At 56.6% G+C, this 13,812-nt stretch overlaps 2 protein-coding genes across 4 annotated transcripts in view; one reads left to right on the top strand and one right to left on the bottom strand.

Annotated features, from left to right (window-relative positions):
* Positions 1-530: 530 nt before the first annotated feature.
* On the top strand, positions 531-7,286 carry TAGLN (transgelin). Of its 2 annotated transcripts, none has more exons than XM_049621191.1 (5): positions 531-632; positions 5,500-5,691; positions 5,787-5,964; positions 6,260-6,362; positions 6,702-7,286. In XM_049621191.1, the coding sequence occupies exons 1-5, from the start codon at positions 630-632 to the stop codon at positions 6,844-6,846; spliced, it is 621 nt and encodes a 206-aa protein (XP_049477148.1). In that variant the 5' UTR covers positions 531-629; the 3' UTR covers positions 6,847-7,286. The 2 variants fall into 2 exon arrangements, with proteins under 2 accessions (XP_049477148.1, XP_049477155.1); XM_049621198.1 differs by lacking the exon at positions 531-632 and adding an exon at positions 1,983-2,119.
* Positions 7,287-7,559: 273 nt separating this feature from the next.
* Positions 7,560-13,812, bottom strand: part of PCSK7 (proprotein convertase subtilisin/kexin type 7) — a 26,051-nt gene continuing 19,798 nt past the window's right edge. The window contains exons 13-17 of one of the 2 annotated variants that reach the window (XM_049621144.1): positions 11,161-11,317; positions 10,525-10,619; positions 9,587-9,680; positions 9,212-9,356; positions 7,560-8,953 (exon numbers count right to left, since the gene is read on the bottom strand). In XM_049621144.1, the coding sequence (XP_049477101.1) occupies positions 8,588-8,953; positions 9,212-9,356; positions 9,587-9,680; positions 10,525-10,619; positions 11,161-11,317 (857 nt within the window). In that variant the 3' untranslated portion in view covers positions 7,560-8,587. The remainder of the gene's footprint in view (positions 8,954-9,211; positions 9,357-9,586; positions 9,681-10,524; positions 10,620-11,160; positions 11,318-13,812) is intronic. The other variant, XM_049621150.1, reaches the window with a different exon arrangement.

The following is a 13,812-nucleotide window of genomic DNA, read 5'->3' as shown; positions in this document are numbered from 1 at the left end:
GGGCAGCGGTCCTACATTTTCCGGTTCTCCTGGTCTACCTTTCTCTCTCAACAAGAGATTCTCCTTTGTCTCCCCCTCTTGTCCTTGCGTCCTCGGTTCCCCAAGGTTATTCCTGTCCTTTGAGCAATAGCATCAATCCAGGAAACACTTATCAGGGGCCGCTCTGGGCGCTGTGCTGGGCGGAGAGGAGAGTATGGTAAATAAGCCTTAGCACCATCTCTCCTCTGCGACCCCCACCCCTTACCTGGCAAATAAATGGCAGCAGCTTCTGGCCCACCTGCACCCCCCCCCCCCCCACCCCCGCGCCTACAAGTCGGGGCGGTTTCACTTCTGACCCTAGCCTTTCCCGGCTGGGCAGGCTGTGTGTGCAGGCAGTACTTCCTGACATGACTCTTTTTTTTTTTTTTTTTTTTGGTGAGCGAGAGAGCAAGTGGGGGAGGGGCAGAGAGAGAGGGAGACAGAACCTGAAGCAGGCTCCAACCCACAAACCGTGAGGTCATGACTGAGCCCAAATCAGGAGTTGGATGCTTAACCCACTGAGCCACCCAGGCACCGCCCCTGACACGACTTGAATAGAGAATGCAGGCCGAGGCTGGGAAGGTTCTTGGGGGAACACAAGCTGCTGGTATATGGTGGGTACTGCGCGTGGACGGCAGGCAGGCTCCCAGAAGCCGGAATTTGAAATGACCCTAGAAAGTTGATTTAGGTTCCAGCGGGCCTAGGATAGCAAGATCGGGGCGGTGGCAGGAAGCTGGTGAATTCACAACTCACCAGAGGTCTGCTGCCCTCTAGCTGATTCCCCGCCCCTCTCCCTGCCCTTCCCAGCAAACGCCACTGGAGGGCACCCTAGCTCTGTGCCACTGGGCTCTGGCCAGGGGAGGCAGGCTGTGGTGGGCGGGCCTCCCAGGAAGGCCAGGCCTGGCTGACCCCCTCCCGGAGGTGCCGGGTGTGCCGGTGTCCAGTGTGTGGTGGGGAGTGTTAGCCCCTCCCTGCCAAGCCGTCCTGGGAAAAGGGGTGGGGTGGTGCCACAGCCGGCAGCCCAGAGACCCCGCAGCAAGTCTCGCCTCCTGCCCCTTCGCCAGACCCCTGAGGCCGGGTGCAAGCCACATGGGAGTGAGTCTCCTTCCTGGAGCGATGGAGCCCAGTCTGTTCTTTAGGGGAGGCACAGACTGTTCCAAAGGGAGGGAGGGAGGAGAGCGGCCTCTGAGCCTCCAACCCAGCCTTGGTGTCTCAGCCCCACCAGGCCTTAGAGATGCCCTGGATGAGGGCCAAGGTCCACTGAGCTGCCCAGCCCTCAGATTCCGCCCCGGCTAAAGCATCTAACTCAAGACCCACCCCAACTGGAAGCGCCCAACCTGAGCAGGGTGGTTACACCCGACAGACTCTCAGCTCCCACACGGGGGCCTCTGGGGACGTCCGGCTTCTGCCACTCATGGCCTCCCACGTGGCCTTGGGTGACATGCACCCTGAGCCTGTTTCTTCACGTGTAACGCGAGGTTAGTAATTATCCCACCAGGTAGCCTCGAAGATTAAATGAGAGCATTAGCGGCAGGTCCTCAGTGAAGGAAGTTCCTAAAGCCGAACCCTCAGGAGGACAGGGTGGTGGGTTACTCCACCACGGCCCTCAGGGATCTGTCCGCCAGCTCTTTCCCCCTCTCCCTGGCCAGACCCTCTTGAATTGCCCCCTCCCGTCAAGTCACACACGGGGGCAGGGAGCAGTGCAGAAGGAGCAGCCCTAGGGCCAGACAGCAGGGCAGGGCTTCGTGGTCCTGTCCATAAAAGGCTTTTCCCGGCTGCTTCCCAGCCGGCAGCGCAGCTCCGCCCCGCCGGCTCCATCTCCAAAGCACGCAGAGAATGTCCCGGGCAGCCCCCGGCAGACTGCTCCAACTTGGTGTCTTTCCCCAAATATGGAGTCTGTGTGGAGTCACTGGGGGGGCGGGGGGTGGGGAACGGGACGGGTTCCTCTGGCAGGGAGGGGGCCCAGGGGTGAGCCAGCGGGGGAGGCTGACATCACCGCGGCAGCGGCCCTTTAAACCCCCCACCCAGCCGGCGCCCCATCCTGTCTGTCCAAGTTCAGACACGAGAGCTCATTCCCGCCTGCGAGTCTCGAGGAACTCCTGTAAGTGCACGCATCCCCGGGTTGGAGGGGAGGTGGGCTAGGGCTTGATGGGACCACAGGGGTATTGCAGAGGGGCTCTCACGGGCCCTGGCCTGCAACCCCATGGGGGGGAAGCACGTCCTCTCCTCGTGCATTCCTCATCTCCAGATGGGGAGGTGGCCTTAGCTCGATGAGGGTGGGGGGGGGGGGGGGGGGGGGGGGTGAGATTGCTGGAATCCCGTACTTGGAGTCCTTGGACCAGGCGGCACCAGGCTGATCTCAAGATGGCTTGGCCGGTCAGAGGGACTGATGGTGGAGACCTGAGGTCTGAGGTGACAAGGAGGCTCCCCACGTTTTTGGCCATGGTCATACCGACAGAGTGTGTGATGGGCTCAAGGTATTGGGTTAGACCCAAGGCTCTGTCTGTCGTCCATGTAAGAGGACATCCAAGGAGGTGAGGAGATGTGCGAGCACAGCAGTGCTGGAGAGCAGTGTCCTGCTGGCGGGCACTCGGGTCTGAGCAGCACAGAAGCCCTGGGAGCCACTGAGGCAGTGGAAAGGACTGCCAGACTCCTGTACCCTGGAACAGCCAGGGTGGCCCAGTGCAGGGACCTGCGAGAGCTGCGTTTTCTAGACACATGGCTCCTTCCGTCCTCTGAAATGGGAGATGACCGCACGGCAGGCAGAGGGGTGAGGGCTGGGCACCCCCAGGGGCTTTGCAGTGTTGTCCTGGATGGCTCACACAGGGCTGGGCGGGCCTGGGACCCTGGGCCTTTTCCGAAGGGTCTAGCTGGTTCCCTCAATGGTTGCTCTCCAAAGGGCAGCAGTGAACAGGGCTGCTCTTCTCTGCTTCCAGAATTTAGAGGAGCCGTCCCTCTTGCCTTCTCAGAGATCCACGTGTGCCTGCTCTTACTGGCTGTGTTCTATTTTGAAGAGCCAGGGGCCCGGCGGTCCTGGAGAGACCCCTGGTTCCTGCCGGTAACAGGTGCACGCCACCCCTTTGCAGCTGGCCCTTGTTCTTTCTCTCAGGGGAGGGGAAGCTGACAGGAGCCACGGGGCCAGTGGGTCAAAGCGGAGTCCAACTGGCCGGCCTGGCCTGCTCCAGGAGGCTTTGTCTGGAAAGGCCTCTGGGTGGGCTGCCTGGCAACTGTTTCCCTCTCCTCTTCCTACAGCTCCAAGGTGGGACTGGGGAGGTCTTGGTCAGAGGACTTAATGAGATTTCTTGGAATTCTCCACTTCCGGACTCCTCATGTGGAGGCAGAGGGTGGGGTTGGGACGGGTGGGGTGCATTTCATCCCCTTCCCTGTTCTGATAAAAATCAAATATTGTCTCTAGATCTAGGGGCTGCAGCTTTGTGTGCTTCTCACTGTGAGCCTTGATGCCTTAACTATCTGCTCCGAATCTCTTAGACTGCAAGCTGGGGGTGAAGGCACTCCGCTTCCGTCCTGCTCCTCACCTGCTGGCACAGGGTCTGGGAGGGTAGGTGGGTGGGGAGGACGAGGAGGGCAGGGCGGGGAAGGTGGGGTGTGCGCTGCCTGCCTGGGCTGGTGGGGTGAAGGCCGAGCGGGGCCCAGGATGAAGGATGGGCTGAGGGCACTTGGTCCCAGCTGACTCGTGGGTTTGGACCCCTCGTCTTTGCCCTTGGGCGGTTGGGAAGCAGGGGTGGGGAAGGGAGGCGTTGGGCTGTCTATAGGGAAACGGAGACTCTGCTTTTGGATTCTCTGGCATCACTGGCCAGGTGAGGGTGCCGGTGCTCAGAGGTGGCCCAGCCCTCGGGCTTTTCAAACCGGAGAGAAGTGAGTTGCCCAGTGGCTGGAATCAAATGAGTTCATCTCTCAAACTTTGTTGTCCTCTCAGGGGATGATATGGAAAAGGAGTGGAGGCCAGAGTGGGAAGAAACAGTTTTTGTCCCTGGGTCAGGGGCTGGCTCTCCCAGGTCACCACCAGGAGGCGACTCTGGGAGGGAGTCACAGACATTGCCTGGGAGAAGGCACAGTTCTCTGAGGGAGATGACATCATCCTCGGTGCACAGATGGGGAACTTGAATGCAGGAAAGTTGTCAGCTATGGGGGAAGGAAGGGTTGGGCAGCTGACCCGAGACCGTACAAGCTCCCCACAGTGGTACAGGAGAGACGGTCTGATATTGGCAAGAAAGGGAGTCGGGGGAGCGCAACGACTACCCCCATCCTCAGACCATTCTCTCCCTCCCAACCTCTGACCTCTCTGAGGCCAGGTGATGGGTCTGGCTTCATCTGGCACCTCTCTTGGAGGGCTCTTCCGATGAGCTCTGGGTGATAGCTGGGGCCGGGTCAGGTTTCTCTTGACCAGCCACATCTGCCCAGAGGCCTACCTCGCCCGCCCTGCTGCTATAGCCTTCCCCCTACATCGCGGGGCTCTTCAGAGCAGTGCCGGCCCCAGACCTTCAGGGCAACAGCTGCTGCTGCTGTGCACGGGGAGGGGCTCCCCACGCTCTCGCTGGCAGATTCTTGGCTCTGGGATCCCCTTGGAGGGCTCTGGCTCCTGGGTTACTCAGCTACTACAGAGGTGGGAGCCTGAGGGCACGAGGGAAAGTCTATGGGTCTATAAGTGTTCTCTCTCTCTCTCTCTCTCTCTCTCTCGGCTCACCTGAGGAAGTACAGCTTTTTGACCAAAACCTCTTGGGTTTTGCTGGCTTCCTAGACCTTTCCAGGGGTGGATAAGTTTGAGCCTCTTCAGCAGCTGTGGGCCAAAGGCTGAGCTGACCTGGTAAAGAGCTGGAGTTTTGGAGCTCCAGCTTCGGGGCTGGGGGGATAAAGCGGAGGGAGAAATAGGGCAGGACCACCTCATGCCTAGCTGGACAAAGAAACCCGCTGCTTTATTTTGGAAGGGACGTGTGGCCTCTTCTGGAAGGCGTCTCCAGTGCCTCCGGTCAATCTTGGCAAAGAGAGAAAGCTCTAGACCAGCCATTGTCAAACTACAGCTCATAGGCTAAATGCAGCCTGCTGTTTGTGTAAATAAAGTTTTATTGGATCAAAGCCTGCTTACTTGTTCATGTATCGTCTCAGCCTGCTTTCCTGCTACAATGGCAGAAACCTCATGTCCTACAAAGCCTAAAATACTTACTGTCTGGTTGCTTACAAAAATAAGTTTACTGACCCTTGCTCTAGACTTCCAAAGATCTGGTCTCCCATTTCTCTGGCCTCCAAGTTCAGAGGCTCCCCGGACTGAGGGGATGAGCCTGGCCCAGACGGGCAGTGCCGTGAAAACAAAATGAGGGAACGGGGAGGTAAACATCTAGGATGGATGGCATCCCCCACACCCCCCGTCCTCCTAGAAGCCGGAAGGCCCGCCTAGCACAAGTGAAAGCAGAGTGGTTCTCCGATCCTCTGACCTTCTCCCTTCTCTGGCCTGTGCTGCTTTAGCTCTCCCTCAACATGGCCAACAAGGGTCCTTCCTATGGCATGAGCCGCGAAGTGCAATCCAAAATTGAGAAGAAGTATGACGAGGAGCTGGAGGAGCGGCTGGTGGAGTGGATCATAGTGCAGTGTGGCGCAGACGTGGGGCGCCCGGACCGTGGGCGCCTGGGCTTCCAGGTCTGGCTGAAGAACGGCGTGGTGAGTGGTCCCCTGGGAAGGGGGGCTGGGGCTCTGCTGGAGTCGTGAGGCAGGTGCCCCGAGCTGAGTGCCGAGCTGCGTTCTGTGCCTGGCAGATTCTGAGCAAGCTGGTGAACAGCCTGTATCCTGACGGCTCCAAGCCAGTGAAGGTGCCCGAGAACCCTCCATCCATGGTCTTCAAGCAAATGGAGCAGGTGGCTCAGTTCCTGAAGGCGGCTGAGGACTATGGGGTCACCAAGACTGACATGTTTCAGACTGTTGACCTCTTCGAAGGTACAGAGAGAAAAGGGGTGGAGAAGGTGGGTGCAGGACAGGAAGCTGAGGCAGAGGGGACGAAGGATGATCAAAACATGCCACACAACAGGTCTGCATAGTAGGAACAGGATGTGCCGGAAGGGTACCAGCCAGGCTCTCGAGGGCATCGTAGGATCTCCTGGAGCCTCCTTTGATCATGGGACAACCTTTGCCCCTGGGTTGGCCATTTTTCTGAGAGGTGGGGCAGGCCCTGCCCTGGAGTCCCGTGTACATGGCCCTGAAGTTCACCCCCATCCCTCCTTTCTTCTCACAGGCAAAGACCTGGCAGCGGTGCAGAGAACCCTGATGGCTCTGGGCAGCTTGGCAGTGACCAAGAACGACGGGTACTACCGTGGAGATCCCAACTGGTTTATGAAGTACGCGGCCACCCGGGGTTCCTTGTGCTCCGAACCTGTGTCTTTGCAGGGAGATGGGAGGTGGCCTGGGCTGACTGTCAGGCCCAGCGGGGAGGGGAAGCAGATAGCTGGAAGGTCCAAAGTGAAGGTCTAGGCTGGGTAGGAAATGGGTCCCTGGTACTTGCCATTCTCCCTGGTCCATGGGGTAAGCCAGGTTAAGGAAACACAGAAGTGGGAGGGGGGGGGGGGGACATGGGACCGGTCTAGGAAGTGACAGAGGAAACAGAGCACTGGGAGGGGGGGAGGGGGGATGAAATGTGCAGTCCTGATGAGTCTTTATCCTGGTTTCCCCTCTTCCAGGAAAGCCCAAGAGCATAAGAGGGAGTTCACAGAGAGCCAACTGCAGGAGGGAAAACATGTCATTGGCCTACAGATGGGCAGCAACAGGGGGGCCTCCCAGGCCGGCATGACAGGCTACGGACGACCTCGGCAGATCATCAGTTAGAGGGAGAGGGCCAGCCCCCAGCCCTGTCCTTCCCCGGCTCGTCGGCTGCAGCCATCCTGCCTAGCCCGCCTCACCCGCACCCGTGTAGTTCCTCAGCCCCGGCCAAGCTTCGAGGCTCCGTCACTGAGCAAAGGTGACCGCACTTGGGCAGCTCTCCCCCACCCCTCAGCCTCAGCCCAATTTCTTACCCCCAAGCACCACTCCCCTGACCCTCCTCCCAGCTCCCCTGCCGTCTCCCACCGTCTCACCCCATCCTGGGCCGGGCAGGGGGGACGTGGGCTGGGGGTAGCCTGGGCGGGGGGCAAGTCCACTAGCCTCCTTGGCAACAGACGCCTGTTGAAGGTAATCCTGCCCAACCTCCCTCCATTTATTTTTTTTCTGGAATATTTTGGGGGTTGAAATTCAGAAAGGAAACAAATATATACATCAATCTTTTCTCAGGCCTGGCTGGCAGAGTTTGATTTGCCCTGGTCACTTCTGATTCTAGGAAGTATGAGCAGGGAAGAGGCAGGCGACATTTATGTGGGTTCCTGAAGGCCAGCTCCAAAGGACCTCTCAAATTCTAGGACCTCAAGGGGGGCCAGTTTCCTTCAGAGGGCCACGCGGAGGAGGAGAGTGGATCTCGGGGACCGGGGACCGAAGGCCAAGGAGAGCAACATGGCAACTTGCATTAGCTCTGGGAGGCAGATGAAAGGAGCTGGGGAGGGGCAGAGTTGCGTGGAAGGTTTTTATTTTGGAAAAGCTGTGCAGAAAAACATTCAACCAAATGTTGCTGTGAAAAGACAAACCCAAATCTTAAGCGTTAAAAAAAATTGAGATCAACCAAACTAGCTCAGAAGAGGGGAGGAGGCCAGCAATGGTGGGAGGACTCACAGCCTGTCAGGCAGACGGCGGGCCTCCAGCGGGTAGGGCCATTTCCCTGAGCACTTTGCAGAGGAAGACAGGGCGGTCGCAGGGCTGGAGTGGCAGTGGCCGAGCCCCGTCATAGTCCTGCTGCAGACTACCGTAGTGAGGCAGCGCGGGCCCTGGGGAGCCGTGCCAGGGGCATCGTACCGATCCCTCAGGACGGAGGGTGGGGGGCGGTGGTGAAGGAGTCAGGGGTATGTTCAAGGTTGGCTTCTGATCAGGGCTAATGGAGGCAGCTGCTTTCAGGGCGAGTGTGGCTGGGCTGGGGGCTGACCGCCATACCTGTATGTCCTAAGTTCCAGGCGTAGGCAGGAAGGTGAGGGAGGGAGAGGAGGGGACTGTGGTTTCTAGGTCCTGGGTCATCAAAAGGACAGGCATATATGCAGGGGCTCTTCCCAGCCTTCACCCTGAGCCCTCTTCCTAAGTGACCCCAGTGATGTTTCCACTGAGAGGCTCTTCTGGCCTGGTGGGCACCACCCCACCACATGGGTGAGGGTCCACCAGCCTGCCCAGGAGAAATGAGGAAGCAGGCCTGACAAATGGGAGGGGCCGAGCCTTTGTCCAAGACCTTCTCACCAAAAGCTTTCAGGAGGAGGAAGATCTTGAGGCTATGGCTACACTGTTCTCTGGCACCATTCCTCTGTCACTGCACTTTGAGAAGTCCCTCGCCCTCCCTGAATGTAGTCACAGGGAGCTCTTGAGGCCTGTGGATTCCCCATGTTAGCATCAGGGCCGCCTTCTCCCCAGAGTTCCTGGGACTTCAGAGCAGCTTTCCCAGCTTCCCTGGCTCGGGGAAGGAAGAGCCTGGCCCATGTTGAGTCTGCTGGGCCCTGGGTCAGCAAATCTGCTCCTCTTTCCCCTGCAACAGGTCTGGGGGTAGCTGATGATGAGGGTGGTCCAGGGCACTCCTGTCCTGGGACAGGCCCCAGTCCCCTTGATCCAACAGGTCCGGGACAAGGGGACCAGACGTGGTGGCAGGGCCCTCACTTTCTGTCTCCACTCCATCTGGATCTTTGCTGTTGCAGAGTGGCACTGATTCCAGTTCTGTCCCCTCCTCCCTGGCTTTTTGGCTTCGTTGGGGCCGGTGGCAGGGTCCGCTCCTACAAACGCGGTGAGAGGCCACATTCCTCTGGCTCAGGTATATTTCCAGCATGTAGTAAACGGTCCAGAAGATGGTAAAACTGCCTACCAGCACCAGAGTCTGGGAAAGGTCAAGCACCTGAGTTACGGATGGTTTCCCAAAGCCCTGTGGCTTTCCTCAGCCCAGAACAACGAGCTCAGAAAATCTCTCACCTCCCAGGGACCGCTGCCCCACCTCAAAGCACTTGACCCCACTGAGCAGTGCCCTCTTCGAGCTGGCTAGTAGAGTGGGGACCCAGGTCTTCCCCACCCCTCACTTCTCAGGTCACTTAGAGCACCCCAGCAAGGACCACCCTCCCCCCAGCCCCCTCCTGCCCACCTGGACCTGGAGGCTCGGCCCTCGTACCTTGAGAGTGTTAGGGGTGATGGTGTAACCATCTTCCTCAGGGATTTTCAGCCCAGGAGGACAGGGCAGAGTGAAGCCATCATGCAGGTATTTTCCACTCATGGCACTTTCTAACAGTCTGTGGAGAAGACAAGGGATGAGAACCCGCTCTGGAACTTGGTTCCTCTGCCTCCTGCCCTCACCCGTCCTCCCACCTTACCACCGAGGAGAGGGAAGTCCCAGAGCAGCAAGGCGGGGGTGGGGGGTGGGGGGTGGTGTAGTGTGGGTTCCCAGGGAGGAGGGGGCCCTCAGCGGCCTCTCCCAGCCCCCGGAGTTGCCGTCCCTCTGACACATGAGTCTGGCACCTACCGCTGTCTGTCCCTGATGTCTACTGGACTCCACACAGAGCCATACAGGGTCAGCTGCCACTGTTGGAGGGTGCCGGCCTGGGGCGTCTCGTCTCCTAGAGGGGCAAGAGAAGCACCGTGAGCCCTGCCCCTGTGCTGGCCGTGTGAGCAGCAGAGGCCCTGCCCGCCCCCCCAACCTGGGGGCTTGACCCCACGGCCAGCTGAGGCTGTGCGTGTCCCACTGGCTGGGGGGCTTCTGCAGACGCGCCTCACGGGTGCGCCTCACAGGGATGGACACGGGGAGGCTGGGAGGTGGGACTCCGAAGCAAGGAGGCTCTGCCTTTAGCTCTTTCATATTTTCAGGTTTCAGCTGGGATTTTGCTTGGGGGAGGAAATAAAATGTCCTTCTACTAAATTAAAGGAAAGTTTGAAAACCACTGGTCTAGGGAATACCTAGCTTGACTAGAAGCCGGGAGAGCTGGGCTCAGTTTCCAGTCTCCTCGCTGGAATACTGTATGACCTTGCACCGGCCACATCAGACCTCTGGGTGTACCTCGGTTTTTCAAAAAAAAAAAAAAAAAGAAAAAGAAAGAAAAAAGAGAAAACCAAAAAACTAAAACAACAAAAAACAAAACCAAAAAACGGTGAAAATTAGTCCTGCCCTTACCTGCCTACCAGGGCTGGCCGAAGGACGGTTATATGTGAAAGGACTTGAAATGTGGTTTCAACAAGGAATTTTTGTTGCTATCCTGAGGAAAAATGGATCAGTCACTTCTCCAAGGAATATGAGAGGGAGTACCAACGAACAAGTTTAGATTTCGGTGCCCATATTCTAGATGGCGCGTACTTCTTGGCATCTACCCTGTTGGTCCAATGGCGACCCTACGTATTCCCCGTGGGACGGTTTCTGCGGGGACTCTGAGCTCCAGAGGGACCAGATGGAAGGGCAGGCAGGCTTACCCACATCCCTGATAACAAGTCTGTAAGTCCCCTTCGCTCTCTCCCCCCAGCATCGCACAGTGGAGAAGGTCCAGTCATTGAAGCCACTGGGATCTCTGGGGGAAAAACAGAGTGGAAAACCTGGTAGGCGCAGGGCAGGGAACTGACCCTTGGCCCACAGACGTGATTTCCTCCCTGAAGCAGCCATGAAAATGTAGCAGTTGTTGCCTGAGCTACAGTCACTAGGGAGCGTGCCCTGAGGGGTCCTCGAGTGCTGCCTCTCTCCCCTGGGGATGGGACAGAGGACTCGCATCAATGTGTCCTCATGGGAAAAGTAAAGGTGGCAAGACCACAGGCTGCGGGAGCTCCACAGATCTAGGCTTCCCGTTACTTCCTCAGGCACTTCCTACCTCTGTGACTTGTTTCCGCATTTGTAAAGGCAGCTTACAAAGGATTAGAGAAAATATCTGTCAAGTGCGGCGCTTAGCACATTGTAAGTGACTTGTACAAAGCAGGTCAGAAATGGCTTCCAGCTGCCACAGTCAGCCGGTGCCGTGATAGCTCAGGCCGGTGCCAGTGTCCACTTTTCCCGTATCTCTTCCTCGCAAAGACCCTTGTTGCAAAAAGAGCTCAGGAGGGACAGACAGGTGTACGTACGAGTCCATGCTGCGGGGGGCGCCGATGAGGGACATCATGCCACTGGGGCAAAACAGTTTGAGTTCCAAGCTGCCGCGTCGTGGATGACTGATGGAGACGGTCACGGCCACGTGCTCTAGGGTCCTCAGCCCCGACATCTCCAGGTCCATCCTGCTGACTGTGGGAAGTCAGGCTGGGCAGCTGGGAAACCAGCCCCATAAACACTTACGCCCTCCGTCCATCCCCGCACACACAAAGGCACATGCTCATCGAGGCCGCGTACAAACACCTAAGGCGGTCCTAACCGGGACCTATAGCGTACACGAGTAAACGGAACGCGGAGGCTGCTGTCAAGGGATTTACAATCTAGTTTAGACTCTCACTGGGGTGAAAACATACTCGAGACACAGGGTAAGAATCAAACAGAGCAACGTCATTCATTCAGCCAAAAAGTAACTTTGTGGGTCCCTCCTAGGTTTCAGGCACTGTACTAGACGCTGGGGATAGAAAGGGAAGTTGGACGTGACCTCTACCTTCTACCTGAAAGTGGAGAATGATACGGTGTGAGGAATACATAACTGATGCTAGAACAGAGAGGAGTCAGGGTGTTCAGGCGCACGGCAGGGAGACCCTCCGAAGAAGGAGATGAATACAGACTGCTAGAGGGTTTTGGTAGGTAGCCGTGCCATCCAGGAGGGGAAATGGCACAGAGGTAGAGGTGGAGGTGGGCAGGTCTCTTACCGACGGTGATACAAATCTCTAAAAACAACTACTGAAGTAAGTACACTTCGATGAAATTATGCTGAATTAAAAAAAGCCACTATTAGACGAATGCATGGTGCACGATTTCCTTTGTGTGATACTCATGAATCACGTTAAGTGTGGAGACAGACGCCAGATTAGTGGCTGCTGGGCGCTCGCAATGGGGCTGAGGGGACAACCACAAAGGGGTGATGAGAAAGTCCTGTGAGGATGGCGGGTTCTGGATCTCGATTGTGGTGGTGGACACACAAGGCCACATATGTGGTACAAACGCACAGAGCCTCCTCCCTACCCTGAGACACACACACACACACACACACACACGCACACACACGAGTGCACATCTGACTGGCGAAATCTGAATATGCTTTAGAGACTGTAGCAATGCCATTGTCTTGGTTTTGATACTGTACTATGATTATTTCAGATATTAACACGGGGAAGAAGGTGCGTGAAATCCCCCTGAACATGTCTTCGCGACGCAGTGAATCTACAGTTATTTCGAAACAAAGTTTAAGAGAATCACAAATGGCTGAAGTAGAAGATTCATTTGGGGAATATTAAAAAATCAGGTGGCAATGAGAAAAAAAAATCTCTCTAAAGCGCTTCTTCTTCCACTTACTCCTATTCCAACAGGCAAGGCAGAGCCCAGCACCTGCACTTCACACTGAGAGTGTGGACGGCGAGGATTGAAGGACGACGAGGAAAGGAAAGGCTGGAGTCTGTGGCACCGCTTCCTGTCCTTCCGGGACCTGTGCCCACTGGCCGCCGGCGCGGCCCCCTCCCACTGCGTTCTGGGAGGCGCTGGACCCTCATCCACCAGTGCTCCCGGGACTGCCCCCCCGCCCCGCCCCGTCGTGACTCCACCTGCTTTCTCTCCTTAGCTCCAAACTTCCTTTCCCATCCCACTTCCACGACCACACCCTGGGCCTGCTCATTATCTGGGACGGCCTGGCTCCTGAAACTCTCATGGTGGGTTTCATCAGATTAATCAAAGACGTATCAGAAATGTAGCTGAACAAAACTGAAAAGAAAGAGGCCCCGGCAAGCGTTAGTAGCACGTGGGTGAATACCCATCTCGAGCTCCCTTTGGGCACGTGTGTGCACGTGCACGTGGTCTTCAAGTCCATCTGGCAAGTCTTCAAGGCCAATGTCCTCCCTCTTCTGGAAACGAAGCCACCCGGTCCCTCCACTTCCCTCACTCCTTTCCTGACCCCTTCCTTCATTTCCTTGTGATCCATCCAGCTGCCCTTTCCTAACGGCTCAGATCCCACAGCTCAGCTCCCCAACACTCTCTTGTTTACGCTCTCAAACCCCTCTGCTTTCTTTTCCCTTCACAGCTACTGGCTGGCAAGGGTTCAACGAGGGACCAGCCCCATTATCCATCTTCTTGCTTATGTCTTTCCTACTGCAGATGAAAAACAAAAACAAATAAACCCTTTCTCAACTCTTTGCTTCCTTCTACCCACCAGTGTTAAGAACAGGGGCTCTGCGCTCTGGAAAGCAGTGTGGAGGTTCCTCAGAAAATTAAAAATAGACCTACCCTATGACCCAGCAACAGCACTGCTAGGAATTTACCCAAGGGATACAGGAGTACTGATGCATAGGGGCACTTGTACCCAATGTTTATAGCAGCACTCTCAACAATAGCCAAATGATGGAAAGAGCCTAAATGTCCATCAACTGATGAATGGATAAAGAAATTGTGGTTTACATACACAATGGAATACTACGTGGCAATGAGAAAAAATGAAATATGGCCTTTTGTAGCAACGTGGATGGAACTGGAGAGTGTGATGCTAAGTGAAATAAGCCATACAGAGAAAGACAGATACCATATGGTTTCACTCTTATGTGGATCCTGAGAAATGTAACAGAAACCCATGGGGGAGGGGAAGGAAAAAAAAAAAA

This window comes from Panthera uncia, chromosome D1, assembly GCF_023721935.1.
Source record: "Panthera uncia isolate 11264 chromosome D1, Puncia_PCG_1.0, whole genome shotgun sequence".
Lineage (NCBI taxonomy): Eukaryota > Metazoa > Chordata > Mammalia > Carnivora > Felidae > Panthera > Panthera uncia.
The sequence above is the reverse complement of the archived record's forward strand: the minus strand, read 5'-3'. Positions and strand labels throughout refer to the sequence as shown.